General features: G+C 46.5%; 7 protein-coding genes and 1 non-coding gene across 8 annotated transcripts; 6 read left to right on the top strand and 2 right to left on the bottom strand.

The window, feature by feature from the left end:
* Nucleotides 1-708: 708 nt before the first annotated feature.
* Nucleotides 709-2,436, top strand: AGABI2DRAFT_139240 (hypothetical protein; the record flags this gene model as incomplete). Its single annotated transcript, XM_006456440.1, has 9 exons — nt 709-728; nt 780-894; nt 948-973; nt 1,023-1,065; nt 1,125-1,252; nt 1,302-1,591; nt 1,647-1,837; nt 1,893-2,309; nt 2,359-2,436. 9 exons carry the CDS (start codon nt 709-711, stop codon nt 2,434-2,436), a joined length of 1,308 nt encoding a protein of 435 aa, XP_006456503.1.
* A 181-nt stretch (nt 2,437-2,617) lies between these two features.
* AGABI2DRAFT_211512 (hypothetical protein) lies at nt 2,618-3,819 on the top strand (the record flags this gene model as incomplete). Its single annotated transcript, XM_006456439.1, has 2 exons — nt 2,618-2,996; nt 3,062-3,819. The coding sequence occupies 2 exons, from the start codon at nt 2,618-2,620 to the stop codon at nt 3,817-3,819; spliced, it is 1,137 nt and encodes a 378-aa protein (XP_006456502.1).
* Nucleotides 3,820-4,443: 624 nt separating this feature from the next.
* AGABI2DRAFT_t144 lies at nt 4,444-4,516 on the bottom strand. The gene has a single exon. It is a non-coding gene; the product is annotated as a tRNA-Val (tRNA).
* A 1,027-nt stretch (nt 4,517-5,543) lies between these two features.
* Nucleotides 5,544-6,439, top strand: AGABI2DRAFT_211510 (hypothetical protein; the record flags this gene model as incomplete). Its single annotated transcript, XM_006456438.1, has 2 exons — nt 5,544-5,618; nt 5,669-6,439. The coding sequence occupies 2 exons, from the start codon at nt 5,544-5,546 to the stop codon at nt 6,437-6,439; spliced, it is 846 nt and encodes a 281-aa protein (XP_006456501.1).
* Nucleotides 6,440-6,783: 344 nt separating this feature from the next.
* On the top strand, nt 6,784-7,787 carry AGABI2DRAFT_77750 (hypothetical protein; the record flags this gene model as incomplete). The annotated part of the gene is made up of 7 exons (XM_006456437.1): nt 6,784-6,884; nt 6,947-6,970; nt 7,022-7,045; nt 7,102-7,163; nt 7,228-7,426; nt 7,493-7,571; nt 7,632-7,787. 7 exons carry the CDS (start codon nt 6,784-6,786, stop codon nt 7,785-7,787), a joined length of 645 nt encoding a protein of 214 aa, XP_006456500.1.
* A 212-nt stretch (nt 7,788-7,999) lies between these two features.
* AGABI2DRAFT_195600 (hypothetical protein) lies at nt 8,000-10,183 on the bottom strand. Its single transcript, XM_006456436.1, has 4 exons — nt 9,945-10,183; nt 8,668-9,864; nt 8,565-8,615; nt 8,000-8,512 (listed from the first exon to the last, which is right to left on the bottom strand). Exons 1-4 carry the CDS (start codon nt 10,072-10,074, stop codon nt 8,118-8,120), a joined length of 1,773 nt encoding a protein of 590 aa, XP_006456499.1. The 5' UTR covers nt 10,075-10,183; the 3' UTR covers nt 8,000-8,117.
* A 1,427-nt stretch (nt 10,184-11,610) lies between these two features.
* Nucleotides 11,611-12,933, top strand: AGABI2DRAFT_122397 (hypothetical protein; the record flags this gene model as incomplete). Its single annotated transcript, XM_006456435.1, has 1 exon — nt 11,611-12,933. One exon carries the CDS (start codon nt 11,611-11,613, stop codon nt 12,931-12,933), a length of 1,323 nt encoding a protein of 440 aa, XP_006456498.1.
* Nucleotides 12,934-14,430: 1,497 nt separating this feature from the next.
* On the top strand, nt 14,431-16,468 carry AGABI2DRAFT_78318 (hypothetical protein; the record flags this gene model as incomplete). Its single annotated transcript, XM_006456434.1, has 10 exons — nt 14,431-14,641; nt 14,697-14,829; nt 14,895-15,083; nt 15,135-15,396; nt 15,449-15,572; nt 15,622-15,635; nt 15,684-15,870; nt 15,925-16,006; nt 16,063-16,335; nt 16,384-16,468. The coding sequence occupies 10 exons, from the start codon at nt 14,431-14,433 to the stop codon at nt 16,466-16,468; spliced, it is 1,560 nt and encodes a 519-aa protein (XP_006456497.1).
* Between the last annotated feature and the right edge of the window lie 18 nt (nt 16,469-16,486).

Here is a 16,486-nt window from a genome sequence, read left to right as displayed (position 1 = left end):
CTAATGGTTAACGGAACAATAGTGATCAGGAAGAATTCAATAACGAGTCATGTTCATAAAATTGCCTCTTTTATCGAAAATTGTTCGGAGCATCCCATTGTCACGTCACCAAAAGTTGTGCAAGTGGAACAAAAACAGTGAGCGCTTGGAAGGATACCCGATTTTTTCGTGCTGAGAAAATGCAGCTTGCAGTGTGCTCACGGTGAAATTGCAATCGGTGGCCACATGATATCGTCTCAATATTAGTGATTTAGGCGAGATGGCTCATGGATGCAAGAGGGGCTTGACTGATGTACTATGTACCCCTGACTTACGCGGATGTGTCATGTACTGATAAGAGGCACTTTGATCTTGATAAGATGCTGTTAGACAGTGTAAGGTTAGTGTAAGAAGTATAAGACGTTTTCAGCATAAAGCACTGTTGTTTTGCGAACAGAACAGATGCCCCATCGAATTGATTGTTACAGGAAGATGTTCGTAGTGCAATCATGATGAAGGTCGCAGGCATGAGATTTATCACAGACCGTGGCAATTCCTCATCGTATTATTTCCCATGGGTTGGTTCTGCCGTCTGAAAGAGGGGATCATCGAACATTGGTAAGCAAATGATAGAATGATCAGGGTCACGGATATGAGGTGTCTGCATCTCCCATATGATAGGAACTCGTTTTTTCCCGCCAACTGTCGATCGTCTTCACGACTCCCACTATGGCCAATCCTTTCTACAAGTATGTCCTATATTGCCCCTCGCGTGGATGTGGCTGATTTCGAAAATCCAGAGAGCCCGAGTTCGATACCATCCAACTTCATGGTGGCCAGGCCCCCGACAAGGCTACGAATGCTCGTGCAGTTCCAATCTATGCCTCCACCAGCTTTACCTTCAACAGTTCTGAGGTGTGTATCCAACGTAGTGCTTGCTAAACTTTTGGGAGCTAACATTTTCGTAGCACGGTGCTGATCTGTTTGGCTTGAGGTGAGAACAACGTCTCCGTCTCATTTTTCATCTCTTGAGCCTCTGTCAGGCAAAACGGGTTTATCTATTCCCGAATTGGTAACCCTACTGTCGTAAGTTCACCGTCCGTTCTTGAGACGATGTCCTGATTCGCTTCGATCTTGGCTTGCAGGACGTTTTCGAACAAAGGATGGCTGCGTTGGAGGGTGGAGCTGTTGCTGTGGCAACTGCTTCCGGCCAAGCTGCTCAGTTCATGACGATCGCCACTCTTGCTGGTGTCGGCGACAATATTGTTTCCTCGTAAGCCCTAATTTATGTGTCCTTGTTCTAAATTTCATTTTCGGACCAGTTCCTACCTCTATGGTGGTACCTTCAATCAATTCAAAGTCACCTTCAAACACTTCGGCATCGGTGTAAAATGGGTCACAGATCCCACCCCTGAGGCATTTGCAGCTGCTATCGACGACCGAACAAAGGCGATCTTTATCGAGAGTATCGCCAATCCTAAATATATCGTCACTGATATTCCCGCGCTTGCTAAGGTTGCTCATGCTAAGGGTGTCCCCCTAATCGTTGACAATACCTTCGGGATGGGCGGATATCTGATCAAGCCCATTCAGCTCGGTGCTGACATCGTTGGTTGGTACCTTTAATTTGAGGCTTCAATGAAGCTTGTCCTAACAAATGCTTGTAGTTCACAGTGCTACTAAGTGGATAGGTGGCCACGGGACCACGATTGCCGGTGTCATCATTGATTCTGGCAAATTTGACTGGGTCAAGTCCGGCCGGTTCCCTAGCTTCACGGAACCTTCTGAGGGATATCATGGCCTCAAATTTTCAGAGACTTTTGGTGCTGTTGCGTTTTCAACGAAAGTGCGATGTGAGGTATGGCGCCATAATCACGCTTCATGATAATTCTAGCGTTTTTGATTCCTTTAAGATGCTACGTGACATAGGACCTTCGATGAACCCTTTTGGCGCCTTCCTCCTTCTCCAGGGTTTGGAGACCCTGAGTCTTCGCGCACAACGCCATTCCGACAATGCCCTTGCCCTGGCTAATTGGTTGGGGAAGCATCCCAAAGTTGCCTGGGTCTCGTATCTCGGTCTTCAATCGCACGAATCTCACCAACTGGCTGTTAAACTCCTGAGACCCAATGCTTTTGGTGGTGTACTCAGTTTCGGTGTCAAGGGTGATGCAAAACTCGCTAGCAAGGTCGTTGACGGCCTCAAACTTGCCAGTAATCTGGCCAATGTTGGTGACGCCAAAACTCTCGTCATCCATCCCGCAAGTACCACGCACGCCCAATTGACGGACAAGGAACAGCTTGAATCTGGTGTTACTCCTGACCTCATTCGGGTATGTGATACCACTGACGTTTTGCCTGCTGGTCTTAATATTTCGATAGGTTGCCGTTGGAATTGAGGATATTAGCGATATTATCGCTGACTTTGAAAATGGCATTCGGGTCGCTCTTGACAATTAATGGGAGCCTGAGGTGTCAATGAGATAACTCCCACATTATTCTGTACTTAACGGTGGCCTACCTGTTTATACTTATAAATCAGATTATCGAAACCTGCTAAATATAGCACATGCCAAGGCTATTGCCGGGCCGCCCCAGTAGCCGACTACTCGGATGTTGTTATAAGTTGCTGGTAAACACCATGTCTCTGCTAGTTCTGTCTGCCGGCGATGTGAGGAAAGTGGCTTCTTCATTCAGCACAACCTTTCTTCAGGAGCTCATGGGTCGCGTCTTCACGGCGTTCTCGAGACGAGACAACTCTGAGGGCGCTACACCATCTATCCAAGCACCTCATCGGACAGCCATCGAAACGAAATCTCATACTACTTTGTTCATGCCTGTTCGGGTAACGTCTCCGCAAGATGCGCTGGAGGGTACGACTGTGAAAGTTGTCAGTGTGCCTCGTAGCGAGGGTGATCTGCAAGGTCTACCTGCTACAACTCTCATGTTGAATGAGGAGACTGGAGCAGTTGAAGCCGTTATCAATGCGAGGGAGTTGACTGCTCTACGTAATGCCGGGGGTTCGTTAAGCTTGATATTCTTTTCAAATCGTGTCTCTTACCGACTGTCTTTTGTTACATCACAGGTTCCTTATTATCTGCGACTCTTGTTGGAATACGTCAACCTCAAAATATAGTATTTTTTGGTTCAGGAAAACAAATCGGGGCTCACCTCGATGTTTTTCTAAGACATTACCCAAGCATCTCATCCTGCACTATCATCAATCGTAATCTCAATGAACGCGCCTTATACTTGTATACATCCGCAATTACGGATTTTCCACGAGTCACTTGCCATCTTATCCCACACAAGGAAGAACAGACGGTCAAGAAGGCTGTAGAAGCTGCTAACATAATTGTTTGCGCGACTTCATCTACAGTCCCTCTCTTTCCATCGTCGTGGGTTTCTACTGGAACTCACATCATCCTTGTGGGGAGCTATAGACCAAACATGCAGGAAGTTGAAGAAGCGCTTGTTCATAGGGCAGAGTCCTCGTCAATTCCTAAAGTTGGGCATCGGATCCGTCATGCTATTATCGTCGATTCTCGAGATGCCTGTGCCAAAGAGGCTGGCGATTTGATTAAAGCGGAAGTGGACGCAGGAAGTTGTGTTGAGATTGGGGAACTACTACTGCAAGGAGGGAACCGCCTCGATAACGAGAACTCACAATTGCCAGAGGAATCTAGTGTCGCGATGGATGAGACCGGAGCTCCAGATCCTGTAACGATTTATAAATCCGTGGGGATAGGTTTACAGGATGCGGCAATGGCTAAGGAGGTGGTAGCGTATGCGAAGAATGCTCATCTCGGCACTTATATCAAGAACTATGATACGACGATCTGACATTTTTTCGGTATTTTATTCTTCAAAATGGAAAGAATTTATAAACAGTTTACTGCGCATACCATGTATTAGTATGTTTCAATTGTTATTCGGGTCTTTAAGTATGGATCGTGAGTTGGCCGAATGAAAAAAAGAGTTTGAATGTGGATCAGGGGTGCCGCAACCCTTACCCCTCGCTCTCTGAAGTCAAAGGTGGTGCGCAACAACCTAATAGGCATAATCCTCAGCTCCACTACCCTGAAATCTGATACAGATTCCTGACTTCATTCTTGCCGGAAAGACTCATGTTGCAATTGGGTTATAATTGCTCTCCTAACTATTCAATTTAAACCAAAGATTGGGTCCCCGATGTCCTACCATTACTCCATAATACGCGCAGTCTATTCGAAACGTAGACCAATAAATTTTATGGGCGGGACATCAAACGGATTCGAAGTCAATGTCCCACGGAAGCATTTGATGGCTGAGGGTGCGCATGAGCCTCTGATACTTAGAAAGAACGGCAAGAATGTCCTGGGGCGTCTTGAAAATACCTCCGACATTACGTTCGAGTCGTGATGACCAGAGGACATAGTAGTTGTGACGCTTGCGAATTTTCTCCGGGGGAATGAAATAAAATAAAAATGGTTCAGTCCAGGTTCGAACTGGAGACCTTCTGTGTGTAAGACAGAAATCATAACCACTAGACCACTGAACCGTCTTTTGTAATATGCAGATGTCAACTCTATAAAGTGATCATCCTCCAGAGATACTTAGATTCTACGCCGAATTCCGATTGAAAATATCTTTTATCAACTCCATGTATATAGATATCTGATATAAGGCTGGTTATATCCTTCTATGTTTTGTGAACAATCGAAATGGTACGGTACTACGGAACATTTCAATTTTGAGTATCCCTACACTTATGGGATTCAATACCGCTTTCCTGGCGAAATGAGTACTATACGGTTAGTCAGAAACCATGGTGGTCTGGGTCTGAAGTCGCAATGTACTGACCCTGACAGTTCAATCATGTCAGACAGGAGTTGTAATATGTATGCATCCTGACTGATCAACCTTCCTATGTGATTCGGAAACATTCTTTTTTTTTTATCACTGATTCTTGATTTGTATGTACGCTGCATATTGCACGCCGGAGCCCCCTTACCTCAGGGCCCCTCAATCCCGAGCCCGAGCCCGAGCCCGAGCCGGGGCCGAAGGTCAAAGCCGGGCCTTATATTATTCAAGCGTTCGGCGCCCGAACGCTAGAAACCCATCCGTTCGGCTAGATATTGCGGTCAATATCCGTATGTTTTTATTTCCTTTTATTCTCGTATTTACCGTTGTTTACTCTTTGTCTGTACTCTCGTATATAAGTGACCTTGTCGTAGATAGAACGAGGCGACAAGTGCCTCGAGTAGTTTGTCTAGTTCAATCTCTACTCGCTACTTAACTGAAGATTTTCAACGGTAACTTCAACGTTACGACAACACTACTTCCGACTCTTTCAGGCTTTGAGCAAGTACAAGTTAGTACATTTTCATTCCTCCGGCTTCATCACCCACTGAATCTAGCCCAACCACGCTCTGCAACCAAAGAGAAGTCATGGACGCCGTATCGAGGTTGAAAGATGAAGGGAAAATAGAGATTTTTGATGTTCTTGGTCCCAGTACGTTCTAGCTGCTTGTTTAATGAACCACTGGACTCATTGAATCTCAGCTGTTATGGCTTTTAATGAAGCCATGAACAATGATTTGTCTGCTATTACTGGCGTGCAGAGGTCTACATTCAAGTACGGAACCGAAGAACGCCACCAAGTACGTCACCCTCGAAAGGCCTATCAATTTAATTCACAACTTTGATGCAGCTCGATATATACTATCCTCCGACAATACAATCGTCGAAAACACCTGTCCTCTTCTGGATTTATGGAGGCGGTTTTGTAGCAGGAGATCGCGTCCTTCCTCTTCCCTCACTGAGCTATCCTAATGTCGGCGCATTCTTTGCTCGGCAAGGCGCTATCATGGTTGTTCCCGACTATCGCCTTGCGTCCCCTCCTATGTCTGCTCAATACCCTAAACCGGTTGAAGACATACGAGACGCCGTTCAGTGGATAACCGCAAATCGAGATAAACTTATGAGTCAAACCACGCCGAACCCCGACACAGATAACATCTTCATGCTTGGTCATTCAGCTGGAGCAGTTCACCTTGCCACGTTATTGCTGGAACCCGAAGTTCTTGCCGTGCATTCTCCTCTCCGATCCAAAATTAGAGGTGCCGTTCTCCTGGCAGGGTATTATTACTATGATCCCCGTTCTCAGTTGGGCGAGCCCTTCCAGCTGTATTATGGCGATAAGCAGGAATCTCATTCGGCCCTCACCTTGTTGAGATCAGCCAAAAGTAAAGGACTCAATACGCTACCGAATATCTTGTTCGGTGAAAGCGAGTGGGATCCTCCGATTGTCGAGGAAATCAGGAAGAAATTTCGGCATGAACTCGAGACTTTCCTTCAGCGACCCATCAACCATTTGATCGCCAAAAGGCATAATCATATCAGTATATTCGCTGCTCTTTCGACTGGGCAAGGAGAGGAATGGGCTTTGGAGGTGATGGATTGGATACGGTCTCTTGCATAAAGTTTGTACGGCTCTGGATATAATACAGAGTCAAGTGTATTTATCAGCTCCATTTAAGCGACTATACATAGGATGATCTGCTTATGTAACCGATCTTGTCGAGAGAACGGTTTTACGAAACGGGACACATTTACTAATTACTTTACGGGAGAACTTGGGGGGAACATTTGTCTAATTAGCTCGGGATGAAACGGAACGCTACATAATTTAGTGACCGGTTAGCCTGCCTCAGTGCCGATAGGACGGGCCAAATAAACTCAAATAACGCGTTATTACATTGAAAAGGGACGACTTTTTTTATTTCCATTCCTACTCAACCCGTTAGCCGAAAATTGCCTTCAAATATGGTTGCTCTCGTTCAACGCCCAGCTCCTCCTTTCAACGCAGACGCCGTAGTGAATGGCTCGTTCCAAGAAATATCCTTGTCCAGCCTGCTCGGTCAATGGTAAAATCGCGAGTCGGTATTTTTCAAACTCAATTGAAATTTGATGTTGTATCTTTTTGCAGGGTTGTTATGCTGTTCTATCCCATGTATGTTGAATTTTATGCCTCATTATTGCTCTGTTGATGAATATCTGTTAGGGACTTCACCTTTGTGTGTCCAACGTAAGCATGTATCCGCTACAAATTTTTCGTGTCAAGTCCTCATAACAAGAAAATAGTGAGATTCTTGCTTTCAACGATGCGCTTTCTCAGTTCAAAGCCTTGAACACGACAGTACTCGGTAAGCACTCTCCTCTTCAAATTAATTCCTCCATTTTCTCAAGCAGAAAAAACCACATTTCAAGGGGTCTCTACGGATTCGAAGTTTTCCCATCACGCTTGGGCTTCGCAATCTCGCAAGGAGGGTGGACTTGGTCCTGACCTCGTGCTTCCTCTTCTCGCCGACAGAAACATGCACATATCTCGCGAATATGGTGTTTTGTTGGAGGATGAAGGTATCGCCCTTCGTGGTCTCTTCATCATTGACCCCAAGGGTACCGTGAGGTGAGTGTCGCGTCGCGAACATTTATATTTAGAATATTCATCAAAGTATAATTTTTTGATGTTCAGGCAAATCACTGTCAATGATCTTCCCGTTGGACGTTCCGTTGATGAAACCCTCCGACTGATCAAAGCATTTCAATTCACCGTCAGTTATTTCTTCATCTTTCATTCTTTTACTGCTGGCTGAGAAGACATTTTTGAACAGGATCAATTCGGTGAGGTTTGCCCTGCAAATTGGCAAGAGGGCGCCAAGACCATCAAACCGAACCCATCCGAGAAGCTTGAATACTTCTCCGCTTCCAATGCCAATGGACACAACGGACACAATGGACACCCTAACAAGCGTGCACGTAAGGACTGAAGTTCTGCCGTGTTAAACATTCTTTCCCACGATACCCTAATCCTTTTTTTCACTTTCATAGTTGAGAACTAATGCTCGAGCCTCGCATCGCTTTGAGAACGAATGAAATAGAATATATAGAATAGAATAGGACGTGAGGGTCATTGGATAATAAATAGTTGCTCTTCTTTTATACCTCGTCTGCACTAAGCTGTTCGGGAGAACGACTCATTCACCAACCCCAAATACTATCCATAAGGATGAACTGCTTAAATACAACAAGACGCTACAAGAAAACATCATCCTTTTCATCCTTTCCGAAGCCGATTTTTTTTTATTTCGATCCAAAAATCACGTAACGGATTGGACTACAGGTTCCTGCTCCGATGGCGCAGTTTCTGCAGCTTGTTGTGGCTCGAGTTGTTGACCCGATGGGCCCGATTGAGGCCCAGCATGGAATTCAACGCTAACCTGTGCCTGAAATTGAAGCTGAGGCTCCGGAGCGAACGGGTTGATTTCAAAACCAGAAACAACTGGGAGAACCTGAGTTTGGGGAGCTTCAGGTTGGGGAGCTTCAGGTCGGGGAACGTGAGGGAAGAGTGGGCGTTGTACATCGTTCAGATTTAATTGGTCCGTCTGATGTTGAAGTTGACTCAATTCCTGCATAACCGTGCTTGGATTTACGTTCAAAGGCATTTCATGCTCCGATTCGCCCTCAGCATCTTCTTCACCCATTAAAACGCGTTCTGAAGCGAGTTGAGTTTTCTTATTTTCCGGGGTTCAATTTTAAGAACGTACCAGCTCGTCCATCGCTGCTTTCCGACACGTCTCTGAATGAGAAATCGTTTTCTGGCAAACAACAAATAAGTAGACTATAAGGCCAACATATCGGTGCATCCACCTTTGTTTGATCCTCCCAACGTGGACGCATCCTCGCGATCGAGCACAGGGTCTGATGTCAACATTGCGTCGTCGTGTCCATTCTCTAGTGCACTCTGCCTTTCAATGCCATTCGCGACAAACTCATCCAGCTGCAATCCCCGGCTCTGATACCCTATGACACCGTTAAGGACATCTCGATCGCTTCCTCTACTGATACGTTTTTTCAAAACGACACCATCAAACACCTCTTTGGCACCTTCAGGCAATTCCCCAGCACCAAATCGAACTCGAGAGAGCACAGCACCGGCAGACCTTTTGGAGGGACGTACCGCCTTGCTGAGTATAGACATGGGCCGTTTCGATGCCCCCAATAAGGCTGCCTTGGCAGTTGGTTTGCTTATACGCTTCGGACGAGGAGAATCAACATTAATGTCTGCGCTAGGACCAGAGTGAGAATGTGAAGTAACAGAAGGTTGGGGTCGCGGCCGAGTGACTCTTGGCTTTGACACTCGAACTTGCTTTTGGGAGACTTTGCGAGGGCGACCTCGGCGACGAGGGGTTCTGGACTGCATGCTGGCCCGCGTTAGGACAGCAGCGAGTGCACCGGCGCCTGTCGAGGTTCTCTCTGCCTCTTCCTCAGATTCTATGTCGTCCTCGCCTTCTGCATCTGCATCTTCCCCTTCTTCCTCGTTTTCTTCAACAGGAGCTTGTATTCTAGATGGGCGACTGGTTCGTTTTTTGCTGGCACCCGGTCTCTCGCGGGCTTGAGTGGCACGCTTGGTGGAGCTGCTTCTGGGGGATGACCTCAGAGTCATGGCTGAAACGGAATTCTGGGCAGCGCCTTTTGACCTGGTGCTCCTGGCAGGCGGTGGCCCAGGATCTGACAACCGCACTCGTTTGCTATTCCTGGAGGGGGCATTCCGCCTACTTGCCGATATGGATACCGGCTCGATATCCATTCCCACGTCAGTCTCACCCTCCGCGTCCTCATCCTCGTCCTCGTTGCCAGTGAGGGAGGAAGGTTCCATCTCCTGAGCTGGGCGTTTACGCGAACTAGTCCGACGAGATGGCGAGGCAATAGGCTTGGACCTTGTCCTTGCGGAAGGCGGTGTGGGAGGGGTGGGTGTTGCAGGTGAAGAAGAATCAGCTTCATCATCTTGCGTAGAGGTGGCATGCCCAATGTCTCTGGAAAGTACTTCCACCAAGGCAGGTCCCACTTCATGATCGGAATTCAATATAAATCACAGTTTAACTTCCGTCAGCTAATGCTCATGGAAGTCGGAAAGGGCAACATACATCCCCGTTTCTGTACAGAGCGCAAAAACGCAATGGTCTCATCCCGTTTTAAGTTCCGTTTGATGCCCAAGTCGCGGGCGATGAATCTAAGAGTCTCTGCCTTTATGATTTCCCAGGGGAAGTCGCCCATGTTGTCGACGGGGTGTGGTGGAATACACCGGAGACAGGGGAGAAAATAAGAGAAAAGCGGGCGGGGACCTGGCGGGGATGAGTGAGAGTCGGCGCGTGCGTTCGACGACAACTGACCTGTCACACGGTCACACCGACATTCAGTCACTGAGTTTGAAGTCCCTGCTCAGAGCAGAGTCCCGGCCCAACGAAAATTTGTGAAAGTACAAATTATCCAGGAATTGATCCCCGGCGTCCTTGAAAAGTTATCAGGTAAAATCGGTATGCAGCTTTCTCTAATCCCGAGATATGGTACTTAGTCACTGCCACACCAGTAATCATCACAAGTCCTGGCCCCCTCACCCGGCTCCGACCCGTATCATTTGCACTTCGACAATAACCTGGTTCGTTTCTACATGTTTCCCTCTAAGTGCTTTCATCCCCCCACCATGGTCCTCTATTTCGCATTGGAACTTTAGATGTGAAATTTCTCTCTTTTTCTTCCTCCAGGTACCGACTGTCAGCCCCCAGCTGTTTCAATTGTCGATGACCGACAGATATCGCAATATGAAATATCAATTTCACATTCTTGCAACATTAGAAGAGTTCGGCGCGAAATTTTTCTTCTATGAAACAGAGTCTTTTTTGAATAGGGAACTTTCAACTCATACTGCTGCTTTATCCCGAAAAATTGTCACATTCACCAAAAATCATGAAGATACCTTAGACACTATGAGTCAACTCTCATCACTTTCGCTGACGTTCTGACCCAATCCAAGACGTCGGGTTCCTCCCTATGGGGTTTCTGGTTCTGCGTGTCTTGTAATTTCGACACCTCGATCTAAGCTCCAGACACATATGATTTTCGTCTGGATCCGTTCGAAACCTCCCAAAAGCTTAGCAATAAGGTGCTCCCGATCCTCCAACTACCTCCTTGAAGTAAGCATCGATATGGGCGAGAAAGTACGGCTATCCTTCCATTGACCCCGCTTCACGATCTTCGCTCCGAATATATTGAAGTTCGTACTCAGAGATGCAACGAGTTCAAAATGCTCCTACAAAATCTTTCCAAGGTAAAGCTATGTTTTCTGAAGTGCTACTAGATAAACCAGTAGATCTCTGGACCAGTCCCACCCCAAAACTAGCCCTATGCTTTGACGATAATTGCTAACTAGTACCGTATTTGTTGCTTCGACTCAGAACGTTCGTTTCATCCTCACTCCCTTAGAACTCGTTCTTTAGTCCAATGAATTATGTGAACTACTAAAGAATGTTTTGTTGCACGCCATCAATTATGTCTTGTTCTTGATGTGGGTACGGTTGCGAGCATTGTTACTAGCCCTATGAGGTGTTTCAATGACGATCGTTCCTGTCGTGCATCACGATATGATACTCCGAGTGTGCAGCGCCCGTTCACGAGTCGCCAGCGTTTACACCCTCGGTGCTCGTGATTCCAGTCTTCCAAATCACTTTAGGGCCAAACACACCCATACACACATTGTGATGAGAATGAGACCGCCACAGCTTTACACTTTACTATTCCACAACAGCTCTCACCATGACTCCAGACTTGCCATTGGAGCTCTGGATGGGAGTCCTTTCTTATCTTCCCCCAGGTTATATTCGTAGACTGCTTCCCATCAATCGTCGACTATTCCATTTGGCGATGGAGGATAAATATGAGAAGTTGGAAGTCCTATCTGCGGATTTACGGACACTGGAAAGAATTCGGTGCAATAATCCATTCGTTGTATTAGAGAACATATGCTTACCCCTGCATGGTAGATCGCCAATCGGACTTCAATATGTGCGGCGGCTAGAAATTAGGTCCAGTCCACACCCTTATGACAACTCGCGTTTCCGTTCTCCACCGGGGTGTCGAACGAATCAGTCCGCGGAACCAACAACGCTTATTCAAGCCCTCAGGGATGCTCTTCTGCATTGCGCCCGACTTGAAGAGGTCACTCTCTATCTCTACGATCTGGAGTGGAAGCCAGCATTCTCTAGTCTCATGTCAGCTCTTCTGTCACAAAAAGGAGGATCCCTTCAGAAGTTATACATTGATGCGGATTTGTTCGGGATCTCTGGCTGGCTCAGATTCTTTTCGACGCAGTCGTCCTCGCTTCCTCACCTCGTATACCTCTCCCTGAAACTGAAGATTACGCGGCTCCGCGACGCACAGTCACGTTTTGCTGGATTGCGGGTCGGCAACAGGACTGGCAGCGGCATTGCTGCTTTTATCAAAGCTCATAAACGCTCCTTGCGTACTCTTGTTCTTCATGTACACCCTCAATTTACACTCGTTGACACTTCGTCCCTGTTTGATATTGGCCGCCTTCCGCACCTGAAGAAACTAGAGCTCTCCGTATCCATCGCGAAAGTCTCACGTCTTGAAATTTTGGAGTTATTCCTTCTCCTCAACGGAAACACGCTTGAATACTTCAACTTGAAGTTCATGCGCTCGATTTTACATTCGACTCTGCAGTTCGACAGCGCTTATCAAATAATTCTGGACGATGTGTTGCCAAACCTCCATTTTCCCGTGCTATCCGAATTTTCCATGGATATCTACAACAAAACCACAATGCCCTTCCATCTACCTCCCTTTCGCAATTTCGCTCCGGGCATAAAAGAACTCGTCTTGAACGATTTAGGCAACTACTACGATTTCAGAAGTCTGTTACAAAATCTGTATGAAAGCCGGGTCGCTTTACGCTCTTTCAAGGTTCGGTTGCATTATCTAAGTCCAAAGCATTTGGATCATATTGCATCGCACCTTCCGTCGCTCGAATCCCTCAACATCACATACGTGAATCTTGCGTGTAGGCCGGATGGTCCGATTGAGGTGTTCAACATTTCGTTCTTACTGCGAGCCGACTAATTGAAATGTTTGTATAGCACTCCCCATGGGTTTTCAGTCAACTATTTCAGGGCCGTAAATACCCGAATTGGTCTCTTAAATACCTAAGAATAGCCAGAATGTCAGCTTGCCTGGATGGACATCCACCCCCTGAGCTGCACGCGACAATAGCTAATTCTATAGATGGATTGCAAATTCTCGATGACACTAGAAGTTGTCAATGCCCAAATTGGTGAAAAAAAATTCCTGAATTTTAAAAGACGAGCTCGCTGATGATTCTATTCATTTTCCCCCCATCTCATAGGCAGTCAGAGGGCCAAGTTTGACATAGGGAAGGATTCACCCATGTACGAATATGCTAGCAAAATTTTTTTTTTGCACAAATACGTTTGTGGGGAGCGACGGGGCGATATTGCCACAATCGAATTGTTGATGGCGACCGCCAACTTTCTTCGCTCCGTGAGCATTCAATCTGTAATGTAGACGACTGACAAGTAAGCAGCTCGAGTCGGTTGGGGTGAACAAGTGCGACGGTACTGCCAGTGGGGTGACTTTGGAAAAGAGGCAGAATGGGAGACCCATCGTATTCAAACTTCCATACCTAATTCGTAGGGCTGAGCGCTGTCACAGCCTCCTAGAATCCGCAGTGGCGAGGCGAACAGGTGGACTGTCACCTTCTTTAAACCCTAACTCTTGCCCGTCATCCCCCTCTATTCATTCCCGGGGTTTGAGCGGGCTCCTCAAAAGCATCATTGACAACAATAGAATCTTCCTCTATGGAAGTCGCTTGTTAGGTGACTTTCAGAGTGGTCCATACTTGACATTCGACTTCGAGGTACTTACCATAGGTGGCTCATATGAGATAATGCTCATCTCTGTATCCTCGTGCGTTCGAAACCCTAGATGCCTTGGGTATTCGACTTCTTCAACAGTCATGGCGGTAGGATCAGCACCTCAGCGCTAGTGGATCACTATTTATCTTCAAGATAACAACTCGCCAGGAAGAGTCAATCCGGTTTTTGATGCCCACAAGGTGCACATGGTTATGTGAATCCTATCTGTTTTTACGTCTTCTTAACTTCTTTTTACACGCATTCCGGGCCGTGTGATATGCTATTCAAGAAGCTGATGGATTTCGTGACCCCGGATCATGGGATTATGGGATCTCCAGCCCTACAGCCCAAGGCCCTTAATTCTCGACTTTTGCTGTTCGTTGACCAGCGACGACCCGGCTCAAGAAATGTATCTGTTCTTCAAATTGACACAATTGCGTTCACATTTCCTGAACTGTTCATGAAAGGTAGAGCACTGTTTCTGGTTCAAGGCAAAGTATAGGTCTATATTACATCCGAATAGCATCACGCGTAGGAAAAATCTTTCTTTCATCTACACAAACCCCAGCCACTCTCGCCTTTTAGAATGGCAAGAAATTGGTGGGTCGAATCTTTTAATAAGCAACTCCACCATAGTAACATACGCTCCAGCTATAAAACTACCTGAATAAGCGATTGACACACCATGTTATCCCTCTCAACCACAGACCTACTCATTCTCTCTGGGATAGTCTTCGCCGCATGGTTTACTCACGGATGTATACAAGAACGTCGAGAGAATCCAAACAACCTTCCACTTCCACCGGGCCCGAAAGGCTACCCCATTATCGGTAGTTTCTTCTCGTTTCCCACATATAAGGCTTGGTTAGAGTATGACAAGTGGTTCAAAATACATGGTCAATTTTCTCCATCCTCGACTCATGTTGCCGCCTGTTGATAATCTGAGACTAGGTGACATGATCTACTTCACGGTCTTTGGCCAGGGTTTTCTCGTTCTCGGAAGTATTAAAAGAGTGTACGACATTTTCGAACGGCGGTCCTCTAATTATTCTGACCGTCCTCGTCTGGTGATGCTGAATGAAATGTTCGTAGATTTCCATAATTTCCGTTGTAGGATGTGCAGCGTATACTGATTGGGATTTATTTTAGGATGGGTTGGGATTACATTTTTGGACTCCAGCGATATGGAACATGGTGGAGGCGACGCCGTCGCCAGTTCCATGACCATTTCCATCCTAATGTCATCAATAGATATCATCCGATCCAAATTGATGCTGCTCGCGCATTTGTCCGCAGTGTACTGGAATCTCCGGAGAGATATAAACAACATATCCGATAGTACGTCTCGTAGTGTCCGAGGCAGACCGTCATCTCATGGTATTCGAATAGTACTTTTGCGGACAGTATTCTAAAGGCCGTTTATGGCATGGACGTGAAGGAAAACGAAACATATGTTGGTCATGCCGAGACCACGACTGAAGGACTAGCTGCGGCCGGTAATCCAGGCTCCTTCCTAGTGGACGTGTTTCCTGTAATGAAAATAATCCCCGAATGGTTTCCCGGAGCTGAATGGAAGAGGAAAGCAAATGAATGGCGCTACCTTAACTCAATCGTCGCCAACAGTCTCTGGAACTCTGTGAAAGAACAAATGGTGATGCCAGTTCGTCTTTTTTTTGTCTATACAACATTGATGGTGCGCACAGAAAGCGGGAACTGCTAAACCTTGCATTGCTACTGCGATGATGGCGAGCATCCCTGACAGCGAGAGCCCAGAGAGCAAAGAGGAAGAACTCGTACGACGTGATGCATGTGCCGTTGGATTTCTTGGTAAGTTTCAAGTGCTTGGGTTTTTGTCAATGTTTACAGCTATCTGCAGCGGGCGCAGATACAGTGAGAATCACAGTGGCTGTTCTTGTGGCTTTCTAACGACTCTGTTAGACAATTTCGTCAGTGACCTCGTTTTTCATGGCTATGGCAATCTATCCCGACGTACAGAAGAAAGCCCAGGCTGAACTCGATCGGGTCCTAAGTGGTCGCCTACCTGAATTCAACGACAGACCCAGCCTTCCGTACATCAATGCATTGTTAAAAGAGTCCGGACGATGGCAGCCTGTCGCGCCACTTGGTACGCATCCCTTTCAGGTTAGATATAAAACCATTCCAACTTCATCTTCTTGAGCCATTGCCCATATGGCTACTAATGCAGATGAATACGATGGATTTTATATCCCGAAGGGTACTTATGTCATTGGGAATGCATGGTAAGCAACAAGGGAATTCCCCGAACTCTTAACCCGCATTTCTGAATGACTTTCAGGTCAATTCTTCATGACCCTGAAATTTACGAAGATCCTTTCATTTTCAATCCGGACCGCTTCCTCAAGAATGGCGAGCTTGATCCATCTGTTCAGGATCCAAACGTTGCATCATTTGGATTTGGTAGAAGGATCTGTCCTGGGCGCTTTTTCAGCGATGCGGCTTTATTCTCGACGATGACTCACGTTTTGACGGTTTTTGATATTAAACCTAGCCTTGATGACAATGGGAAAGAGATAAAAATCAAACCGAATATGACAAATGGCTTACTCTCGTGGGTAACAGGCGTTTCTCAGCTTATAATTTGCTGAATATCCGACAGGTACCCTGAACCATTTGGATGTCGAATTATACCTCGGTCAAAAGAAGCGGAACGACTGATTCGGAACTCTGGCTTGATGACTTGAAGCTCACCCGAAAGATAT

This window comes from Agaricus bisporus (assembly GCF_000300575.1).
Source record: "Agaricus bisporus var. bisporus H97 unplaced genomic scaffold AGABI2scaffold_13, whole genome shotgun sequence".
Taxonomy (NCBI): Eukaryota; Fungi; Basidiomycota; class Agaricomycetes; order Agaricales; family Agaricaceae; genus Agaricus; species Agaricus bisporus.
The sequence above is the reverse complement of the archived record's forward strand: the minus strand, read 5'-3'. Positions and strand labels throughout refer to the sequence as shown.

Coding starts and splice junctions, on each gene's coding strand:
- AGABI2DRAFT_195600 (XM_006456436.1), bottom strand. CDS start 10,074: ATGGGCGACTTCCCCTGGGAAATCATAAAGGCAGAGACTCTTAGATTC. Junction 9,865..9,944: donor CTCTGTACAGAAACGGGGAT/GTATGTTGCCCT, acceptor CCGATCATGAAG/TGGGACCTGCCTTGGTGGAA. Junction 8,616..8,667: donor GTTGGGAGGATCAAACAAAG/GTGGATGCACCG, acceptor GTTGTTTGCCAG/AAAACGATTTCTCATTCAGA.